The sequence below is a fragment of a genome, assembly GCF_019968955.1.
Source record: "MAG: Porospora cf. gigantea A chromosome Unknown PgA_NODE_58_length_51535_cov_348.576, whole genome shotgun sequence".
Taxonomy (NCBI): Eukaryota; Apicomplexa; class Conoidasida; order Eugregarinorida; family Porosporidae; genus Porospora; species Porospora cf. gigantea A.
The window spans coordinates 1-18,805 of NW_027151785.1; the positions used below are offsets into that span (position 1 = coordinate 1).

The following is an 18,805-nucleotide window of genomic DNA, read 5'->3' on the forward strand; positions in this document are numbered from 1 at the left end:
CTGCTATATTGCGTTGGACTATGACGAGGAGCTAAAGACTGCTGAAGAGTCTGACGAATCCATGTGGTCAGTTCCAACTCCAGCAGGTGTTGCTATCATGAGCGAGCGACAATGCTTTAGAACATCGGACGAGTCCGGTCTTGCCATCGTTCACAGAATAGTGTGATTCAATCCTGCTAGAAAGCAGTTATCACCCATCCACACGATGGTGACCGCCGCCGTATTCATTCACAGAAATATGAAACGTGAGAACTTTTTCAACAACTGTCGACTTTTTCATCCTTCAGACATTTAGTCCCAGGACGTGACATAATTATCAAACCCTACAGTTGTTCCGAAAAACCACCAACGCATGTTCAGTTGTTTGTCGGGCCTTGGGAGGACATTTCTGCACGTTTTAGGTTTTACTCGCAAAAAACGTGACGCGTCCAGCCCCTCTATAATCCAAGGAGTACCCTACCGAACCACTGCTACCACTGTGCACATCGCAGCTTCGGATGGTCTGAAGATGTACCTTACGAGGACTCCTACGACGCTTTCTGCTATGATTCCTGCGGTACGTTTCTACGACGATTCTTGCGAAGATTTCTACGGAGAGCCTCATTTCTTCGAAGGCTTCACGAAGACTACTGCTAAGACTCCTGCTGAGACAAGGACGGCCCCGAAATCTACTACGATTCCTGTGAAGCCACCACCGATTTTTTTTGCTACGACTCCTCATAAGACTCCTGCTAAGACTCCTGCTATGACTCCTGCTAAGACTACGATTCCTATGAAGCCACCACCGACGATTTTTTCTGCTACGGCCCCTTCTAAGACTCCTGCGAAGACCCCTGCTGAGACTCCTGCTGAGACTCCTGCTAAGACTCCAGCTAAGACTCCTGCTAAGACTACGATTCCTATGAAGCCACCACCGACGATTTTTTCTGCTACGGCCCCTTCTAAGACTCCTGCGAAGACCCCTGCTGAGACTCCTGCTGAGACTCCTGCCAAGACTCCTGCTAAGACTCCTGCTGAGACTCCTGCCAAGACTTTTGCCAAGACTGGGAAGGCCCCGAAATCTACTACGATTCCTGTGAAGCCACCACCGACGATTTTTTCTGCTACGACTCCTGCTAAGACTCCTGCTAAGACTCCTGCTGTGACTCCTGCTGAGACTCCTGCTAAGACTCCAGCTGAGACTCCTGCTAAGACTCCTGCTGAGACTCCTGCCAAGATTGGGAAGGCCCCGAAATCTGCTACGATTCCTGTGAAGCCACCACCGACGATTTTTTCTGCTACCACCCCTTCTAAGACTCCTGCCAAGACTCCTGCCAAGACTCCTGCCAAGACTCCTGCCAAGAGTCCTGCCAAGACTCCTGCCAAGAGTCCTGCCAAGACTCCTGCCAAGACTCCTGCCAAGACTCCTGCCAAGACTCCTGCCAAGACTCCTGCCAAGACTCCTGCCAAGACTCCTGCCAAGACTCCTGCCAAGAGGTCTGCCAAGAGTCCTGCCAAGAGTCCTGCCAAGAGTCCTGCCGCTAAGAGTCCTGCCGCTAAGAGTCCTGCCGCTAAGAAGGTGGCTCATGAAGCCATCCAAAAGGTTAAGCTGCCGTGTGGCCACATGGAAACACTGGCCCGTTCTGGACGCCACTGTAGACGCCGCTGCCGGGTGGCCCTGGAATGCGGTCATAGGTGCGCTGGAATCTGTGGAAAACATCACAGGCACTACTGCGATCACCTCTCTATCAGCGGTTCAACTTAAGATCGAAGTGATATGGGCCTGTCAAGGCAAGACCGTTGTGGAGTTCCGGATTGCTATGCCCGGGCTGGAGGAGACCGTTGTGGAGTTCGGGTTTGCCTCGCGCTGGTGGAGACCGTTGTACCGAGGGTAAAAAATGTTACACACATGAAGGTAGACTTTTTGTAATGATCCAACAACCGTTGCCGTGTTACGACTTGTTCACGTTAAGGTTTACAATCCTTTACGATGCTTGCAATCCAAATCGTTCACGTTAAGGTTTACAATCCTTTACGATGCTTGCAATCCAAATCATTCACCGTAACTTCAAGTCGGATGAAACGACGGGCGGTTTGTGCAAAGCACAGGGACATATTCAGCAGAAGTTGATGACTCCATGCTTGCAAGAAATTCAAAAACTTAAGTGAACAATCAATCATTACTAACTAGAGAGAAATAAAATCTTGCAGTGTATCGCGGAAATAGCTGGCACGCCTACAGCGTCCAAAGAAAAAGCGTTTCACAACGATTTCTCTCACTTACACCTTGTGTAACCTGGCCAGTACGACAACGGCGACAGTTCCAGCCAGCAGAATGATGGCGACACATCCAGTGGTCACGTAAAAGGCTGCACTCGAGTCTTCGAGCCCGTTTGGGACGTTCATGCCAAACATGCTGGTAACGAACGTCCCCACGGCCATTGCTGCGCCCATGATGCTGGCCGCCAGCTCGATACGAAGGAGCTTATTCCGTTTGTCGGAACGGTGAAGGCTGATGCAGGTATAAGTGGACTCTATGGCGTCGTGCAACGCTTCCTTCTGCTGTTTCAGGGTTTGTATCTCGCAGTCAGACGCAGTTACCAGGCCCAGCCAGTCGTCGCACGACTCCCTCTCCGCAGTCGTGACCGCCGAGAGAGCACGAGGACGCACATCTAGCGGTGCTGCCTGTACTCTGTACTGAGAGAGCTCGTCACTATTGCACGAAGAGAATGAGGCCGCGTCCTCGTCGTCTCCCGAGTTCGAAGAGGACGAGAGCGACCTACGCCGTCGCCAGCCGGCCAAAGCTGGTTGAATTTCCTGGGGAACTGTAGATAGTTCGTCTACCAGCATCTGCAGCTCGTCTAGAAGCTCTTGCCAGAGATCCACATGCTCCTCTACGTTCTTCAAATGTTCCGCGGTCTCTGTGATGCATAACTTCACCTTGTCCATGAGCGTCTTTCCCTGCCGATGAGCCCCGCCCATAAGCGTCTGCATGGACCCGGCCAGACAACGGAAGCGGAAGGAGGACGATCCCAGTAGCTCGCGGGGTACCGCGCCTCGGTAGTATTCGCCCCCCAACAAGCTTTTTGCGACTTCCTGCTTGGCTGTGTCCTCCAGCAACGATAGTAGCTCCAACCAGATAGTCCGGTAGTTGGCAGCACTCCACTCGAGACCCTCAGAGGTGAGGCTGGCGGTTGCAGCCCATAGGGCTTTGAGGTCGGCGGAGGCTCTGTGTTCGGAAGACAGATGGCCCACGGCTCCATGCTCAGGTCCTCGAAGGACCTTGTTCTGATGACCAATGCCACCGTTTCGGTGAATATCCCTATGAACAGCGGCGAGGTCATCGCTATGGCGTCCCGTCTGACCAAGACAGTTGCCTGTGTGCACCGTCTCACAGCCTTACGTGTGTTGCATTGACAATGTACTTGATGTCTCGTTGGGATACTGCGAGCTCAGGGGCCCAGCAGCTGCCTGCTGGGACAGCTTCAGGCAGGGACTCGCTGCTGTTTAGCTTCCCTGCCTCAGTGAACTCCAGGAAGATGAACTGCGACAGTTGAGTGTGCGGTATGTCCATGGATTTCACCTGCCCCATGCTGAAGCAGACAACCTCGCGCTTTTCAACACACTTCAGGAGCTTTCGTCTGATGCTGGAGATACGGTCAAGATTTACAGTTGGCCCCTCCTCATCGAGGAAGGGCTCTTCGACCTGCAGCAAGTCCACCACCCCCGTCTTCGCCAGCTCCTCCAGCCGTCTGGTGAAGCTCTCTTGGAATCGATGGCGATCCTTGTCTAGCTCCTCCTGTAAAAATGCTCTCCGACGATGACGAGCCTGCAAGTCGTCAAGTGAGACAATCTGGTACGCCTACCTCCAGTCGACAGGCCTCCTCCGCGGACCGCAGGTGTTCTGGCGCCGGTGAGGCACCCTCTGCGTAGAACTCTGAGTGGACCTGCTCAGCCTGCGCAGGGCGAAAATGGTCAGCGCGTCGTCTGCGTCTCGCTCGGTGACGCACTAGATCATGGCTGATGTTGCCGTGGGGAAGTTTTCGCTTGCTTCCAAGGAGGTAGGGAAGCATTCCAAAACCCAATTAAACTGCTAGCATCACATCACATTGTTGGTCACGGACACTTCGAGTCGTCACTGACTCTCCTCGCTGGAAAACCACTTCGAGAGGTGTCGTCGCAACGCCGACCTACTGCGTTTCGGCGGCGTCTTCTCCTTCATATCCGCCACCAAAGCCTGGATGTGGGCCAGCTTCTTGTCGGGAGACAGGACTACAGGTCTGCTGGGTGGTGGGCGTGACGGACTCCGCCGGTGGAAGTTCTCCTTGTCTTTGAAGGCCACCGGTGTCTTCTGCAGCTCGTCAAACTCGCGACTGATCGTTTGAGGGGAAAGGGACCCGGCTGTCAACCGCTGTATGCCGAAGTCAGCCACGGTTAGCGACGCCGGATCTACGGTCGTAGTATCCACTACGGCGTTTGCAAGTGCTAGTCCTTTGACAAGCGACTTCAGGCGCTTGTTTTCATCCTCTAGCTCAGCAATGTGATTAGTCAAGGTCACTGTGGACTTATGACTTGTCTGCCTTTCCGTCGCAAGGCATTCCAAGTCACTTCTCAAGCTGTGGATAATACCAGTAGACTTTTGCAACTCAGAATCCAGTCTACTCGTCTCCTGCGACAGCTCCTCCAGCCTACTCTGCGCATTCTCCTCAGCCTCCTTCAACGCAGCAGCTCTAATGTTGCTCTGCTCGGCCTGGGTTTCCTCCAACTTTAGGACCATCTTCTGACACAAGTCTACCCACTCTGATGTTCGCGCCTCGATCTCGTCGTTCCACTGCTCCTGACGCTCTCGATCTGCCTTTTCGTATAGCTGCAGATCAGCTTCGAGCTGCCGCACGCGCCACGAGTTGCGCTCATCCCCAACCTCGTTGGTTTCGCGCTCTAATCGCTGGCGCTCGTCCTCCCACGACTCCCGAAGCTGGCGCTCGAGCAGCTCCTTCTGCTGGAGCACAGACTCCAGCTCTGCCACTCTCCGCCGCAGAGAGCCGAGTTCCCTTTCGCCGCTACCCCATCTCTCCTTAAGGTCGTTGCAGTAGTCCCGGAGGTCGTCGTGGCTCGTCTGCAGGAGCTGCACTTCGCGGATTAGGTTCCCATATTTGCTCTCGGCTGCTGCTGCGAGACGGTCACTTTCTTCCTTCGCCTTCCGCAGCACTTGCCGGTCGTTGTTGGCTGTCGCCAGCTCACTCTGCAGCGCCAGCACCGCGTTTTGCTGATCTTCAAACAGCCAGCCGTCTGTCTCGGAAGACCTCTGGCGAGGCTCGCCTCGTTGCAGATGAAAAAATGAGCTGCTCATGGCGCATCGAACGGAAGTGCCGAGCACGAGAGCGAGAGTTCTTACATCGCTGCGTGTGTGTCAGGCGCCAATCCCACCCTTTACGACCTATAGTCGTCCTAAAACTGCGCCTGTGGCAGTAGAGAATGGCGGCCTCCTCGGAGGAGGAGCGCTGGCTCCGAAACTCCGCAACTCGCTTCCAAACGCCACACATATAGAAGTTGTGGATCATGTCAAACGACTTGTACCGGTGAAGCTGTTCTCTCCGGCGGAAGACGCATGAGAGCAGCACAGAAGCCAGTACCACCTGCCTCTGGCGCAGAGCCCTGCGGTACTCATGTCCTTTGGCCACCTGTAACTCGCGATGCATACGACGCCGGTCTCTCAGTGTCTCGGAGAATTCGTTGTCGACGGTGGCACATTGTCGAGTGTACTCCGCTGACCCTTCAGCTGTGCGATGGCAGCGCTCCTTGGTCCGTATCCAGTCCGAGTGGATTCTCTCCTCGTCTGCTACAGCCTGGTTGAAGGCGAGGGAGTATGCCGCCTCCTTGGCTCTAATCTGTTTAGAGATCATCTCGTCAAACGCAGCGAATCTTGACCTAAATCTCCACCTAAGCAGACACTCCAACAAGTTGACCAATTCGAACCGACATTTGACTGTCAAGGCCGTCCTGTCTACATGGGCCCAGGCCACATCCAGAAGAGACTCTTCAGAGGACACAGACCCGTTTGAGGGCTCCTGTGTGGTCATTGTGACGGGGTCGATGAAGAGGGCCGGTTCCTTGAAGGCGGAAACGTAGTTGGATACTGGGTAGGGCGGTGCGTAGCCGTTCCCGGGGCGCACCGCCGCCCAAGCAGCAGGAGGCCGTGCAGGCGACCGACCTCTCGGTAACGGCGGGATGTTGTATATGCTGGCAGGAGCCGGAGGGTAGTACAGTTCGTCGAGCCGGTTCGGTGTGAGGCTGCGCTCGTGCGGGACAGGAGGTCGTCGTAGGCGCGAAAGGGTCTCCTCTGACTGACTTCTCATTTATCGAAATTAATATTACTCCAAATAAGGATAATCCGACAGAAATAGGTCAAAATTGCAAATGGACTCCACTTTTTGGCTCCACGACTCCTGCAGCGTGTACCGAGGCCGCGAGCCTCTAATGGACGCGGCACAAATCGGTCTAGATGCAGAAGGTCGCCTCGTCGCCTTCGAACCCAAACAGCCGGACGAGTATTTAAAGATCGGTTTCCACCGTATCCTCGCCGCCTACGCCGTCGACTCCGACGCCGTAGGACTGCGTGTCGACACCAATCAGGTGGAAGAGTTCCATCTGGTTACTCGTGGCGACCCCCAAGCCAGAGACGAAATTTTGTCGGCAATTGGCATGGCGTAGGTCACCTTTCCCGTTGCCCACGCAGACTTCTTGTCCCGTATGACGTGATCGTCGCCCAGCCCTGCGTTCTGGCGGCCTTCAGTGCTGAGCACAACGAAATGCGCGTGTTTGAGGATGCCGCTCTGTTTTCGCTGCTAAAAGTCCGCGACTCAGGGGATTTTTGCGTGTTGCTCTCTCGTAGCGTACCTGTTGCAGAGGCCCAAGATTTCTGGGATGAGATGAAGATGGTCCATCGCGTGGACGAGCACACACCAATAATCCATCCTCGGAGGCGGAAGGACTACATCACATCGTGGAAGCTGCATCGGCAGTTCAGGCTGAGCTATGCCGATCGTGAGCGTGGAGTTATCTGCTGCCGCGCTCCCATCAGCTCTCGTAACAGTGTGGAACTAAGCGTGAAGTTCGAAGCGCGGGCTGATGTTTCATTTGAGGAGGACATGGAGTTCATGTTCGATGTCCTCGTGTTCCTGATCAAGAACTCTGTCGGAGAACTTTGCGATGCAAATCTCAAAAGATTAAAAGAGTCATCCAAGGCCGTCGCCCATCTGAAACGGCAGGAGGATGAGAAGGCGGCGGAGGCATGGAAAGAAAAGGAATCGGCTCGACTGGAGGCTCAGGCGAAGGCTGAGGCCAAGGCCCGAGAGGAGCAGGAAATTGAGAAGGAGAGGAAACGGGTGGACAAGGAGAACGTTACGGTGCCTACGATTGGTGAGATCCGTTTAGGATCGAAAGCGAAACCAGCTCCCGCTGCCAACTACCGAAATGAAATGGTCGGCTTGCAAATCGAAGCGATCTTCCCTGGAGCGTCCGAGTACGAAACTGCCTCTGAGGATGCGTTCCACAGCGGGGAAGAATCCGATTCCGAGTCCTCTGGACCTATCCAACACCGGTCTGCCAAAACCACCATGAAGTTCGGCGATCGACTCCAAGACGACAAGAAGCACAAGTTCCTTCTGAAAGGCAGTAGTACTCTGGTCGGCCGTACCGTAGGTGACAACTCCGTCGTCGAGGTCTACCGGCCAGCTCCTGAGCGCGTCGGAGTGCTGGAGCACGTAGCGGACATCTCCTCGGCGCCGACTGTAGACAAGGCCATCCTCGCCCAGGACTGCACCAAGTTGCTGGCCACAAGTACTCAGGATGCCAACAAGGTCCAGCAAGTTGACTTGGAGACGGGCGAGGTCGTCTCCAGTTGGCGCACTCCACACGCTCGCGTGACGCAAATCTCTACGACTTTTACGGGCGCTCAGCACACTAATGACCCCACCTTCCTGACCATGAACTCAGGCGCCATCATGAAACACGACACGCGGCTAGGCACCAATAAAAGCATGGTGGCCGAGATCAATTACGCGACCGACGTAAAATTCTCGTGCATCGGCGTAACTACTGAGGGCCACATAGCTATGGGCAGCGCCGACGGAGGCATTCGTCTGTACGATGGCCACACTAATGACCAGCAGAAGTACAAGCGCGCAAAGAACTTCTTGCGGCAAGTTCAGGAGCCAATCACAGGGATGAGTGCCTGGGGGTCCTTCGTGCTGGCCACGACTGACACATACCTCGTATTTATTGACGTCACGGACCCGTCGCACGGGCGAAATGGTTTCACCTCGACCATTCGTTTACACAGCAGGCCGCAGCACGTACAGCTTACGATCACCAACGACGACTGTCGTCGCCTCGCTATGGACAGTATACGATTCCGGAAGGCGCATTTCAGCGAAGACGGACGAAGAGTGGTTTCGGTAACGGGTAACGTCGTGGTGACGTGGACGATTCGCGACATCCTGCTGGGCCGCCAGACCAAATACACTCTGCACGTCTCGCCGGATGTGGTGCGTGAAGTAGACAACGACGTCTGCGTCACTGACGCAAACGTTAGGCTGATCGACGCTCGGAAGAAGAGACTTTCATACTTGTCATAATCAATGATCCTTAAGACTTTGAACCGCAACACTCAACCTTCCCGGAGGGAACTACCTCTTAATCGAGGGCATCGCAGCTTGGGCTCCCGACGTACCAGGCATTAGACACTCACGAAACGAACTGTTGGGGTTCAGAGAAAGATTCAAAGTGTTCACCACGTGTGCACCATGCACCTAGGTGACGGGAGGCCGGCAATGGAGGTTCCCCCTCCGCGAAACAGAGCAAAGGTCAACCACATCATCGCATTTTGTTCCGCCATGATGGCGGCCGGAATGGCCATGTCGTGCTTGCTCGTACAGAATGTTTTCCAGTCCGTGATGTCAGTGATGACTGCACAACTCAAATTGGACTTCTCGCTATTTGATGTGCAGGCTTCCGGGGACTGCTTTCCCCTCTGGGGTATCTACACCAAGCCCAACGTGATTACAAAGTTTTGCTACGGGTTCCTTCGTACCTTTGACGGGCTCAGCATAGGCAGGTTCGTGGACATTTCGTGCTCAGCCACCTCGATTTTCTGGTGGCTGCAGTACAACGCCTGTGATAACGCGTGGCGTGTAGCATTCCACAGCTACGCGATGATCACGGGGATCATCCTTTGCGCAGTTCTGTACATGGCGTCTGCCATAGGAGTCCTTCTATATCATACGACGCTGCGCGAGAAATCCATTCGAGACGGAGTGCTGGTCCTGCAGTATCTGGGAACCGTGTTCTTCGCAGTCCCGTTTACGATGTTCTCCTTCTGCAATGGCTTCTTCGTGGACCTCACACTGATTCCGTTCTTCGTAACAGACGTCTCGGGTTTTGACCTGGGACCTGGGTATTTCTTGCTGGTCGCTGTGTTCTTCTTCTTGGTTCTAATACCCCTGGCGTCCACGCTGGTACTTCCAAGTTGGGCGACCTCCGCTGCCCAGCAAGAGATTCGACAGCGCGCAGAGGGCATCGAACGATACCGATCAGCGAAAAGTGAGCAAGCTCAGGTGATGGACGAGTTAAGAAGACTGCTCTAGGCGGCCCCACCTAGTGTTTGCCGAATCCGTACATTTTAAACCCAAAATGCCCGAGGGGCTGTTCTACACTCGTTTTGGGCTATACCCACCGCCTACCGACGAGTCCTGCGACGCTGACTTAGTCGTGTGGGACGACTCCTCGGACGATATGTCTCCTGAGCTTGCCTGCGTCTCCAGCTTCGAGGGAAGTAGTCGGCGACTCTCTGTTCCCTTCCTCGACCAAAATGACTCTAAGAAGGCAGACAACATCCACACCACCCTCGCGATTTTCAAGGCGTTTCTCGCCTCTGGATGCCTTATGCTTCCTCGAGGGATCGCAGAGGGAGGCGTGCTGACAAGTCTGCTCCTCATGGTCGTTATGGGCGCAGCGTGCTTATATTCAATGATGATACTTATCGACTGCGTTGAGAGTGAACGGACGCAAGTCACCTACGGTGAGGTTGGATTCAAGGCTTTGGGACCCTGGGGGAAGAAAACGGTCAATCTCTGTTTGTTTTTGTGAGGAGGCTTACATGTTTACTATCTTCTATACTCTCTAAAACTTGTTACTTTGTCCAGGTCTCAGTGGTGCTTCTGCACCGTGTACGCCATCTTCTTCGCCGAGAACATCCAGAGACAGATTGAGCTTCTCGGACCTCATGGCGCTTCCTGGAAGCTACTTATCAGCATCCAAGCACTAGCGCTGATACCGCTGACATGGATCCGTCGGATTAGAAATTTCGCCCCTGTCGTGCTCGTGGCCGATACTCTCGTGCGGTTCTGGGTTCCCAAAGACGCAGATTCTCGCCGGCATCGTTTCAGTCACCGTGTGGTCTGTCGGATCTATCGCCAGTGATCCGGCTCGGGTCTCCGAGGTGGAGTGGGTCTACAACAGCCGGTGGATGAGCACGTTCGGCATCATCGCGTACTTATTCGAGGGCGTCGGTGTGCTGCTCCCGATCAGGTCAGGCATGAAGACACACCTTCAGCCGACTATGCCTCGACTGCTATCTAGGGTGGTTGGGTGCATTTTCGCTGTGCTATGCGTTTTCGGCACTGTAGCCTACCTAGCCTTTGTAGGGTAACTTGCGTCGTGATCACAGCCCTACCCCGAGACTATCATTCTACTCAGTCTTCCTGCAGGCCCTCTGTCCAGCTTCCTGCAAGTCGCGCTCTCGCTTTCGTGCATGTTCACCTTCCCGTTGCAGTTCTACCCTGCTGCCAGGCTGGCGGAGAACAAATTGGTGAAGCACATGATACCTGGCAAGCGGCGGAAATGGATCAAGAACGGAATTAGAGCACTAATGGTGTGCACTGTACTAATACAGGCCATAGTTGTACGGCCGTACCTGGATATCTTTTCGGCGACGATTGGCGTGGTAGCTTGTCTGCCACTGGCGTTGATTTTCCCCCCACTCTTTCATATGAGGCTCCACCCCGCTAAGACCACTTTGAGGAGTGTACCAGCCCTACGCGGCCTCCCCGAGTGGGCGTTAAATCTGTCCACTCGCAAGGTCAACGGCCTAATGGTCATGGGTGGCTTGAGTTCCGTAGTCATCTGTGCCTACAGCACCGCAATACTCATTACCAACAAGTTGTTCTGAAGACCCATGTTGTGTGCGTGCCGACCGTAATTTTGACTCTCAAGCGTGCCGACCGTAATTTTGATTCTCAAGCGTGCCGACCATAGTTTTGATTCTCAAGATCTCTGAGTTGTGTGCGTGCCGACCTAGTAAAAAGTGATTTCCTGTCTATGGAGAGTCGCGTGGCCACAACACAGGCGGCGTTACGACGCCTAGATATCACAGGCGAGCAGCTGATCCTTCATGTGATGGGTGCTGACCGTCTGGAGTGCTCGAACTGGGACAACATTTTTGGCCTGCTAACTCCGTTATGCCCAGAGGGAGGCTTGCTTCGTGCGCGATTTTTCGGACCGAACATCCCGAGCAACATGCATGAGGAGCGACAGCGGCTGCAGCTCACAGCTTCCTGTAGCCCCCAACTGTATCATGATTACCTGGCCAATGCAAACTGCGAGCAGCCCTCGATGGCGGTGGCTTTCAACGCCGGGATTTGGGGCTACGAGGAGTGGGCGCCGACGCTGCTAGCCATGCAAGCAGCTCAGCACAAGTCGCTATTGGTGGTGACGAGTTACACTCTGGAAGAATGCGAAGACGACAGCGAAGTTCTGCAGAAATATGGGCAGCCGCTATGGCTGCCGGAAGTAAATCCACACAGATCCCAGATCCGTAGGCCGACTATTGACGACAAAGGCCGAGCCTACTACGACAACTTCGCCTGGCAGGCATGGGTAGTCTAGTGTACACGGTTGGATGTGATGTAGGCCGACATGCCGCCCAAAACGAAGAGGCCGAGCGAAGTTGCACTGACCCATACCGTGGTGAATGCAGTCCAGCTCTGCGTGACACGTTGGGGGTGCTCTCACCTCTTCGAACCCGTTTCTGAAGTTCATGCCATACAATCCGAACACCAGAAAGCCAATGGCCACCGCCGAATTCGTAGCGCTGAACAGCGCCTCAAACCAGATGATGTGGTCCAGTTGCTGCGCTAGCTCCTGCGCGATTGTCGCATTCAGGTGGAATGTTTTCGCGCGGGTCAGAAGCAGCGTTTGTCGAAACCGGCTTGCCCGCGCACTCACCGCGTCGAGAGCCAACAGCGTGTCAGCTCGGAACTGGCAAACCTGATGACAAGGCGGCGACCTCGTTTGGAAGGCCCAGTCACGTGCGCAGTGCGAGAGCTGGATGGTGTTCAACGATGACCCCCGCAGCGCAGTCAGGTCGACCAGAAATGAGGCCACCGATCTGTATATACGATCTAGGTCTTCAGACATTTGACGCACAAGCAATGCGAGCTGGTCAATTGGCTCCCGCCGCCAATTTTTATGACGGAGCTGCATGAGAATGCATTTGCCGGCTCACCTTGATGGCCACGCTAGCTACGAGCTCATCTACCTCCTCTTCGAGGCTGTCGATCGCATGCGAAGCCATCACGCTCACAGCTCCAGCCTCAATGGGGAATCCCGACTCCATCATGTTTCCAAGCGTCTCGAAGAGAGCGTCCACGGAGATACGGTCGTTGATGTCGAAGAGCACAGCTCCAGGCAACACAATACCTGATATGGGCGGAAGGCAGAATAGCACCGCGTGATTACGCGGCTTGATGCCGCTCCATTCGTTCTTGATAAACAGCGCCTCGATGTCTAGCGGCGTGAGGGGTTTTATCGACTGCGCGCCTACCATCAGTCCCTTCTCCCTGGCGCAAGATAGGCAACGCCCCGCAGCCTCCTGGGGAAGATTTTCGAGGTTCGGTGGCTCCGCGCCAGCGACGAACCACGCCAGGGCAGGAACCCATGCTGACGGCAGCTCGCGAACGCCCTGGAAGTCACGGCTGACGATGCCAAGATTCACGCTGACTGGCTGCAATGTGACGATGTTGCTCATTAAGTCCGCTGCGTCCTCCAGAAAACTCCTGCTGTCCATAGCAGTGAGAGTCACGAGGCTGTCGTCGATTGAGTCGTTGGACGCACTCTCCTTAACGGAGCTCTCCCACTGAGACGTCAGACTATCGTTCTCTTTCATCGTCACAAAAAGACAGGAATAGAGTGTCGCTGTTCACAAACATTCGATCGCGTCTCTGTAGAGTGATAGCGTGTCGGATAGGACTTGGCACAGCGTCTCACACAGGCGCAACTGCGGCGGCGGCGTCTCCAGTTTGAAGTCTGCTACCGTTTCGGCAGCCGCGAAGGTCCACTGCCTTACTGCCATCGAGCAGTCCTCGACGAACGACGAGTGGTCCTTGGTAAGGTGTGTCTGTATGTGGCTTGTTATCGACCGCAACTCGTCTGTGGACGATGTAGGAATCGGGCTTCCGCCTTCTCGGAACGTATCGAGCTGAGTTGCAAACGCGTTTTGAAAGCTGTCGTCGAGCGGGTGGCTCAGTAAGCTCTGCAACGCCTGAACCTGCGCACCGGACAACGACTGCTGCTCGAATCCAACGGACAGCATGTGTCGCAGCAGTAGTAAGCAAGACGGCAGCTGCGATACCATGGCCGCCTTCAGAAATCGCACCGCCTCGAGCAGAAACATGGTTTGCACCCGCTCCACTCGATCAATAGAGGGGATGGTCTCGCAAGCTCTGCTGAAGCGGACCAGTATGAGACAAGGCGCCACTCGACGATGATACTGGCCACCACTCTCGGATGTTGGTGACGACTGCGCCAGGACCTTACGTATAATCAGGGCTGGGAACAGTCCCTTGTGGGCGGCCTCGTAATCGAGGGCGGCCGCATAGTCGGCCAGTTGCTTGAGAATGCTGCCGTACAGCTTGTTGGACTCAAAAAGGTCTCGTCCGAGTGGCTTCGTCGCTGTCGGGCCCCGAGTCTCGCACTGGTGAATCCCCTCCGCCGTCCACCAGAGGATGCGTTCCAACGCGTCCTCCAGTAGGAGCGGCGCCTCGAAAGCAGTGGCCAGCAAGCACCTCGCTTTCAGGTACGAGTCGATGAGGAACGTGACGACAGAGAGAGCCGACTCGTGTGGGGGCAATTTCAGCACCTTGTCGACAGCGGGATGACGCGCAAACCCCTCGAGCAGCGCCTCCATCGAGTCCATATCCGAGAACATGGGATCCAACACGCTAATACCCACCCAAGGGTACTCGACCTTCACAGCGGAGTAGAAATCCAACACGAGGCTCATCAGGTCAGAGGTGGAGGCGAAGATGTCGCCTTGTAGCGACGATATGATGTTGGTGATGCGCTCAACAGGGCGCAGTACGTTAGCCTCAATTAGTCGCTCCTTGCCTTCCTCAAATCCCTTCTGCGTCTTGGCCGTGAAGAACGTCTTGAAGGCCGAGTGGCCGTACTTCATCAAGTAGATCACCGTCTCGAACATTTCTCGGCAGAGTCCCATCTGCAGGTTCACCACGACTAAGGCAGAGTCGATGTTCGCATGCAGTCGCTCCACCTTGGAGTCGTGGACCTCCGCGGTTTCGCGTAGACGCTGCAGGATGTCGGCGGCCAGGTACAGGTGTCGCCTACGTGCCTCCAGGTCTGAGGCGAAAGGCTTGCGCACAAGCCGGGCATAGGCGTGGACAGTTTGCCAGTCGGTGGCAAAGGACTCCAGACGATTAGCGCGCGAGTCTGCCCGCCCGTAAGCCGCAGGCTCCGAGTTCTTCGCCAAAAACGGGATGAACGGTTTCAGTCTTCGGATGAAGCTTGACGGGCCGTTCAGGTTGGCTTTGACGGGGGGCACCGGAAATTGTGGCAGGTCGCACAGCTTCTTCGGATAGAAGACATGGCGGGCGAGAGACAGAGTGTCGTCAGGTACGTCCTCCCCTAGAAGTACCGTGGGGTTTTTCGGCCGTTCACGAAATGTTGCCCACTCATAGTAGAAGCATGCTGCCTCGTAGAGCTGCCCGTGATTCATATACAGCTGGCCCAGCACATCATTGTTCAAGAGTCGGAATTCGTTCTTGTGCATTTCCAGATACGTCGTGTAATGTCTGCACTTATCCAGGACCGAGCCTTCCGTAAACGAAACCGGAAATGACCCACTGCCAGTAGAGGTTATCCAGTCAAGAACGGCCCAGCAGAGCGCGCGGCAAACGAATACGGGAACCATCCTACTGGTTTCCTCGAACGCCACGATGACGGCGACAAGCTCTGCGCCTCGATCTTTCGAGGGGATGGTGCCTCTAGCTGCGACAGGGTGAGAGAAGAAGGGGGGGGGAACTTACATCTGACATGCACGTCCTGGAAGCGGTCTAGCAGGCTCAGAATGGGAGCGAAGGAGGATTTTCCAAGGTAGTGCACGATGTGGAGCTCCTGATTGGGGTCTCTTGCCTGAAGAGCCGTAAGTTTCTTCTGCTCCAGGCTTCGTACTCCATCCAGAACTGCCAAATGGACGGCTTGGGCGTACAGCTGCACGTCAGAGAAGAGACGGGTCAGACGGTCCAGGTTCACGAGAGAGAAAGCGTCGCCTAGTGCAGCCTCGAGGTCTTCCGCCTCGGACGCCGTGAAGCGTCGGTAGGACTCAAAGCAGTCGGCGAAGCCACCAAGGCAGGCCTCGCGCATCTGCAGCCGCCAATCGTACACACGATGCACGCATGCGTGCAGCCGACGAACCTTTTCGGGCACCACCCAGCGCGTTCGTGGCAGCTCGGCTGGCGGCAGCAGCAGTACCAGCTCCATGAAGGCCTCTCGGGTAGGGCGATGCAACAGTAGCTTGGACAGCGAGGCAGCACAGATCAGGTCGAATAGCTTGGGTTCCAAGTAGTCAGCCCGTAGACATGGCGTGGCGTGGACTATACGGATGTAGTCCAGTGCGAGTTGTATGAAGCCGTGTAGATTGACCATCGCCTGGTGGTCCAGGGCCTCTCCTGCGATGACGTCGGAAACGGAATTGCTTACACCCTCCAGCACACGTGTGAGGAGAGCTACCTCGGCAGTACCCAGGCGGGGTACGAACGTCAGGCGGTATCCAGGAGTGTCCGGCCTGGGGCGCTTACGCGAAGGTGACAGTAGAATGGGCTGGGGCTCCTCCGATGGCACATTCCGGAGGATGGAGTGCTCGTTGTTGCTGTCAGTCAGCCCCAGCTCAAAAAACGGGACATGCCACACTGGCAACAGCACACGACAGAGGTAGGCCTGCAATCCAGCTACTCGCAGGGAGTCGGCTATTGCAGCCTTGGGGACGCCCCGGGGAGCAGTCCACGGGTCAGTCGACATCGGTGGGCTGGCGAGCTCATCCTCCTTCAGCTGGGAAATCGCCTTGCCCAGCGTGTTAACCTCCATCATGGCCACGGTCTCCTTCTTCGCGCGAGTTGGTAGTCGCTCCTGGTGAGCGTCGGCACCTTTGGTGTCTTCCATTGTCTGGCTGAAAGGCGTTTCTCCCGTGGGAGGCTCCGGCACCGCCTGGAGAGGCTTCCTTCGCGCGCGGCGAAGCACTGCCTCTTCTGCGATCATCTGCCAAAGGCATGCGGCCTTCTCCGCCTTCGGCATCTGCTCCAAGAGGGCTGGACGCTCATCAGCCGGGCCTAGGTCCTTGCACAGGTGTCGTTTTTCAACTGCCATCGAGGACAGCTTGTTGACTCGCCAGACTCCCTCAGTGGTGACCACCATGAAAGCCGGGGGAGTGCATATCTGATCCGAGGCGTACCCCGGCAAGTCTATGGGTCGGAGGAGCATAGCTGGCTCCTTTCCTTCCTTGGATGGGAGAGGTTTCGGGTGGATCAGATGCTCCACATCGGGAAACTGCCTCCGAATCTCCTTAAGTTCGTCCCTTCTACAGTTGTCGAAAGGCGATGGCAACGGACTCCGAGTTTCAAAAAGATGGCTGAACTGAGGGTCTAAATTCAACTCCGACACCGCCAGCAACTTGCCACGAATTCCAGAAGCGCCAGGCGTGATAACGTGGAAGAGTTCCCCGCCAGAGTCCATCCGAGTTCCGTCATAACGAGAGCTCAGAGAAGGGTTCGAGGCCAGTCCTAGCAGGCTCAGCGCGCCCGCAGACTCATACACAACCAGCATCAGTCGCTGTCCTGCCGACGTGGCCGGCGCGACAGCCTGCACGGCACATACTTCCGCAGAACGACTAAGCGCGGGGGGTGGAATCAGATTCTCGACCTGTAGCTCGAGAAAATCTTGCTCCCGCAAAATGCGTGGAAAGTCGGTGTCGTCCAGGCTTGGCGTGTCAGCCTTAGACTCAGCGGCGGCGCTGACTAGGACCCGGTAGGCATTCCGTAGCACAAGAGCCAACACGACGCGGCTGGAGGTGTGCGGAAAAGGGATGACGCTGATGATGTCGTACGCACTGTCAAGGAACTGCGAGTGCGTAGAGAACTTGTGATACTTGCTCAAGTCGCTGGCGAATCGCGAACGCGGCAGCGTGAGAAGACGGCGAACGCTACCGAACTCGCTGTCGTCTAATTTCCGCTTCTTCCGAGGGGACGTTGCGTGTCCACAGCGTTCGGATTCTGGTGGAATGGCGAAGATATGAAGGGCAGATGCGCGCGTTAGGGCTGTTAGCAGGCCTCTATCCTCGTCGATCGTCAAGCTGTGGATGGCGTCGGCGATGAAGGATACAAGGGCTGGGCGAGATCCCTCTAGCAGAACCACAGTCGCGTTGTACTTAGCGCGAAGACTGCCGGGTATCACACGGTTGAGCAGGCCACCGACCACGTACTCCTTACTGCATGTATAGCGGAACTCGTGGACCCCTCCAGATGTGTCGCCAAGGAAAAAACGGCCCGATGCCCAGTGCGCTGTTAGAGAAGAGACAGCCACGTTGAGGGGACATCGCCACTCAGTGCACAAGAAGACGGCGCCAATTGCTGCGTGCTGCGCTTTTAGTGAACTCACCGGCATCCTGGTCCTGAAACACCGACCAGAGCTGCGCTTCCGTAGAGGTGAGAACAAGCAACACGTACTGCCCGAACTTCGCATCCCGCCAACGGGGCCGGCACAGACACAGGTGTTGGACGGAGCTGCCTGCCACGATCTCATGAGTACGGATGTTACGCGAGGATCGGTAGTTCCAAAAGATGATCCGAGAACCGTCGACCTGGTAGAACAGATCCAGTTGTGTCAGCAGGCCGCGAGATGCTGGACTGCCACAACGCAGCAGCTGTTTAGTGAGGAACGAGCACTCAAGCAGGTCCTGCGTCGGTTGATATTTATGTTGTCGACCGAACGAATCCAGATGGCTGTCGACCATGACTGGTGACGTCTCCCTCAACACCAGATTATCTACCGTCTCTGCGGCCTGGAAAACTGCAGGCGGGGCCTCGTAGGGCACCTCTTGGCAGCGAGCCAGAAGGGAGCGACAGTAGGTATCGTTGACAAGGTTCGAAGACCGAGACCGTCGATCCATGGGGGTTTTATCGGGAATTCTGAGCCCTGCTGGCCGGTCCTGTCACACACAGAGGTTAGACACACACGGTTACTCCATTATGTACATTTCGGGGTCCATAGGGTCAGCAGCTCGTGGACCGTCTCGTTTGCGCCGTTTTCGTTTCGATGGCTTCGGTGATCGCATGGACCGTGTGACTGGTGTGGAATCTTCCCTGTGATCTCTCGGAAGCCGCGGCTGGGCCACAGCGGACTCTAGAGGAGGAACCCAGCTCACCTTGTTCCTAACGGTGTCCCAAAAAAAAAAAGGCGGCGGTCGGATATTTGTGTGCAGAGC

General features: G+C 55.6%; 8 protein-coding genes across 19 annotated transcripts; 4 read left to right on the forward strand and 4 right to left on the reverse strand.

Moving 5' to 3' along the window:
* Positions 1-352: 352 nt before the first annotated feature.
* On the forward strand, positions 353-1,744 carry KVP18_004428 (uncharacterized protein; the record flags this gene model as incomplete). Its single annotated transcript, XM_067957037.1, has 1 exon — positions 353-1,744. The coding sequence occupies one exon, from the start codon at positions 353-355 to the stop codon at positions 1,742-1,744; it is 1,392 nt and encodes a 463-aa protein (XP_067807577.1).
* Positions 1,745-2,259: 515 nt separating this feature from the next.
* KVP18_004414 (uncharacterized protein) lies at positions 2,260-4,052 on the reverse strand (the record flags this gene model as incomplete). Of its 2 annotated transcripts, XM_067957012.1 has the most annotated exons (4): positions 2,260-3,208; positions 3,235-3,356; positions 3,383-3,778; positions 3,846-4,052. In XM_067957012.1, the coding sequence occupies 4 exons, from the start codon at positions 4,050-4,052 to the stop codon at positions 2,260-2,262; spliced, it is 1,674 nt and encodes a 557-aa protein (XP_067807552.1).
* A 62-nt stretch (positions 4,053-4,114) lies between these two features.
* On the reverse strand, positions 4,115-6,335 carry KVP18_004433 (uncharacterized protein; the record flags this gene model as incomplete). Its single annotated transcript, XM_067957044.1, has 2 exons — positions 4,115-5,378; positions 5,407-6,335. The coding sequence occupies 2 exons, from the start codon at positions 6,333-6,335 to the stop codon at positions 4,115-4,117; spliced, it is 2,193 nt and encodes a 730-aa protein (XP_067807584.1).
* Positions 6,336-6,396: 61 nt separating this feature from the next.
* KVP18_004420 (uncharacterized protein) lies at positions 6,397-8,615 on the forward strand (the record flags this gene model as incomplete). 3 transcript variants are annotated; one of them, XM_067957023.1, is made up of 2 exons in its annotated part: positions 6,397-6,686; positions 6,716-8,615. In XM_067957023.1, the coding sequence occupies 2 exons, from the start codon at positions 6,397-6,399 to the stop codon at positions 8,613-8,615; spliced, it is 2,190 nt and encodes a 729-aa protein (XP_067807563.1). The 3 variants fall into 3 exon arrangements, with proteins under 3 accessions (XP_067807563.1, XP_067807565.1, XP_067807564.1); XM_067957025.1 differs by lacking the exon at positions 6,716-8,615 and having other exon boundaries at positions 6,397-6,690; XM_067957024.1 differs by lacking the exon at positions 6,397-6,686 and having other exon boundaries at positions 6,789-8,615.
* A 168-nt stretch (positions 8,616-8,783) lies between these two features.
* On the forward strand, positions 8,784-11,206 carry KVP18_004413 (uncharacterized protein; the record flags this gene model as incomplete). Of its 5 annotated transcripts, XM_067957008.1 has the most annotated exons (5): positions 8,784-9,579; positions 9,638-10,121; positions 10,182-10,374; positions 10,403-10,678; positions 10,706-11,206. In XM_067957008.1, 5 exons carry the CDS (start codon positions 8,784-8,786, stop codon positions 11,204-11,206), a joined length of 2,250 nt encoding a protein of 749 aa, XP_067807548.1. The 5 variants fall into 5 exon arrangements, with proteins under 5 accessions (XP_067807548.1, XP_067807549.1, XP_067807550.1 ...); XM_067957009.1 differs by lacking the exons at positions 9,638-10,121; positions 10,182-10,374; positions 10,403-10,678; positions 10,706-11,206 and having other exon boundaries at positions 8,784-9,623; XM_067957010.1 differs by lacking the exons at positions 8,784-9,579; positions 10,182-10,374; positions 10,403-10,678; positions 10,706-11,206 and having other exon boundaries at positions 9,670-10,125.
* A 149-nt stretch (positions 11,207-11,355) lies between these two features.
* KVP18_004417 (uncharacterized protein) lies at positions 11,356-11,922 on the forward strand (the record flags this gene model as incomplete). The annotated part of the gene is made up of 1 exon (XM_067957016.1): positions 11,356-11,922. The coding sequence occupies one exon, from the start codon at positions 11,356-11,358 to the stop codon at positions 11,920-11,922; it is 567 nt and encodes a 188-aa protein (XP_067807556.1).
* KVP18_004431 (uncharacterized protein) lies at positions 11,919-13,201 on the reverse strand (the record flags this gene model as incomplete). Of its 2 annotated transcripts, XM_067957041.1 has the most annotated exons (3): positions 11,919-12,020; positions 12,049-12,513; positions 12,542-13,201. In XM_067957041.1, the coding sequence occupies 3 exons, from the start codon at positions 13,199-13,201 to the stop codon at positions 11,919-11,921; spliced, it is 1,227 nt and encodes a 408-aa protein (XP_067807581.1). The 2 variants fall into 2 exon arrangements, with proteins under 2 accessions (XP_067807581.1, XP_067807582.1); XM_067957042.1 differs by lacking the exon at positions 11,919-12,020 and having other exon boundaries at positions 12,503-13,201.
* Positions 13,202-13,234: 33 nt separating this feature from the next.
* On the reverse strand, positions 13,235-18,490 carry KVP18_004412 (uncharacterized protein; the record flags this gene model as incomplete). Of its 4 annotated transcripts, XM_067957005.1 has the most annotated exons (3): positions 13,235-15,318; positions 15,357-17,951; positions 17,980-18,490. In XM_067957005.1, the coding sequence occupies 3 exons, from the start codon at positions 18,488-18,490 to the stop codon at positions 13,235-13,237; spliced, it is 5,190 nt and encodes a 1,729-aa protein (XP_067807545.1). The 4 variants fall into 4 exon arrangements, with proteins under 4 accessions (XP_067807545.1, XP_067807544.1, XP_067807546.1 ...); XM_067957006.1 differs by lacking the exon at positions 17,980-18,490 and having other exon boundaries at positions 15,187-17,809; positions 17,865-17,917; XM_067957004.1 differs by lacking the exons at positions 15,357-17,951; positions 17,980-18,490 and having other exon boundaries at positions 13,235-15,100.
* Positions 18,491-18,805: the final 315 nt, after the last annotated feature.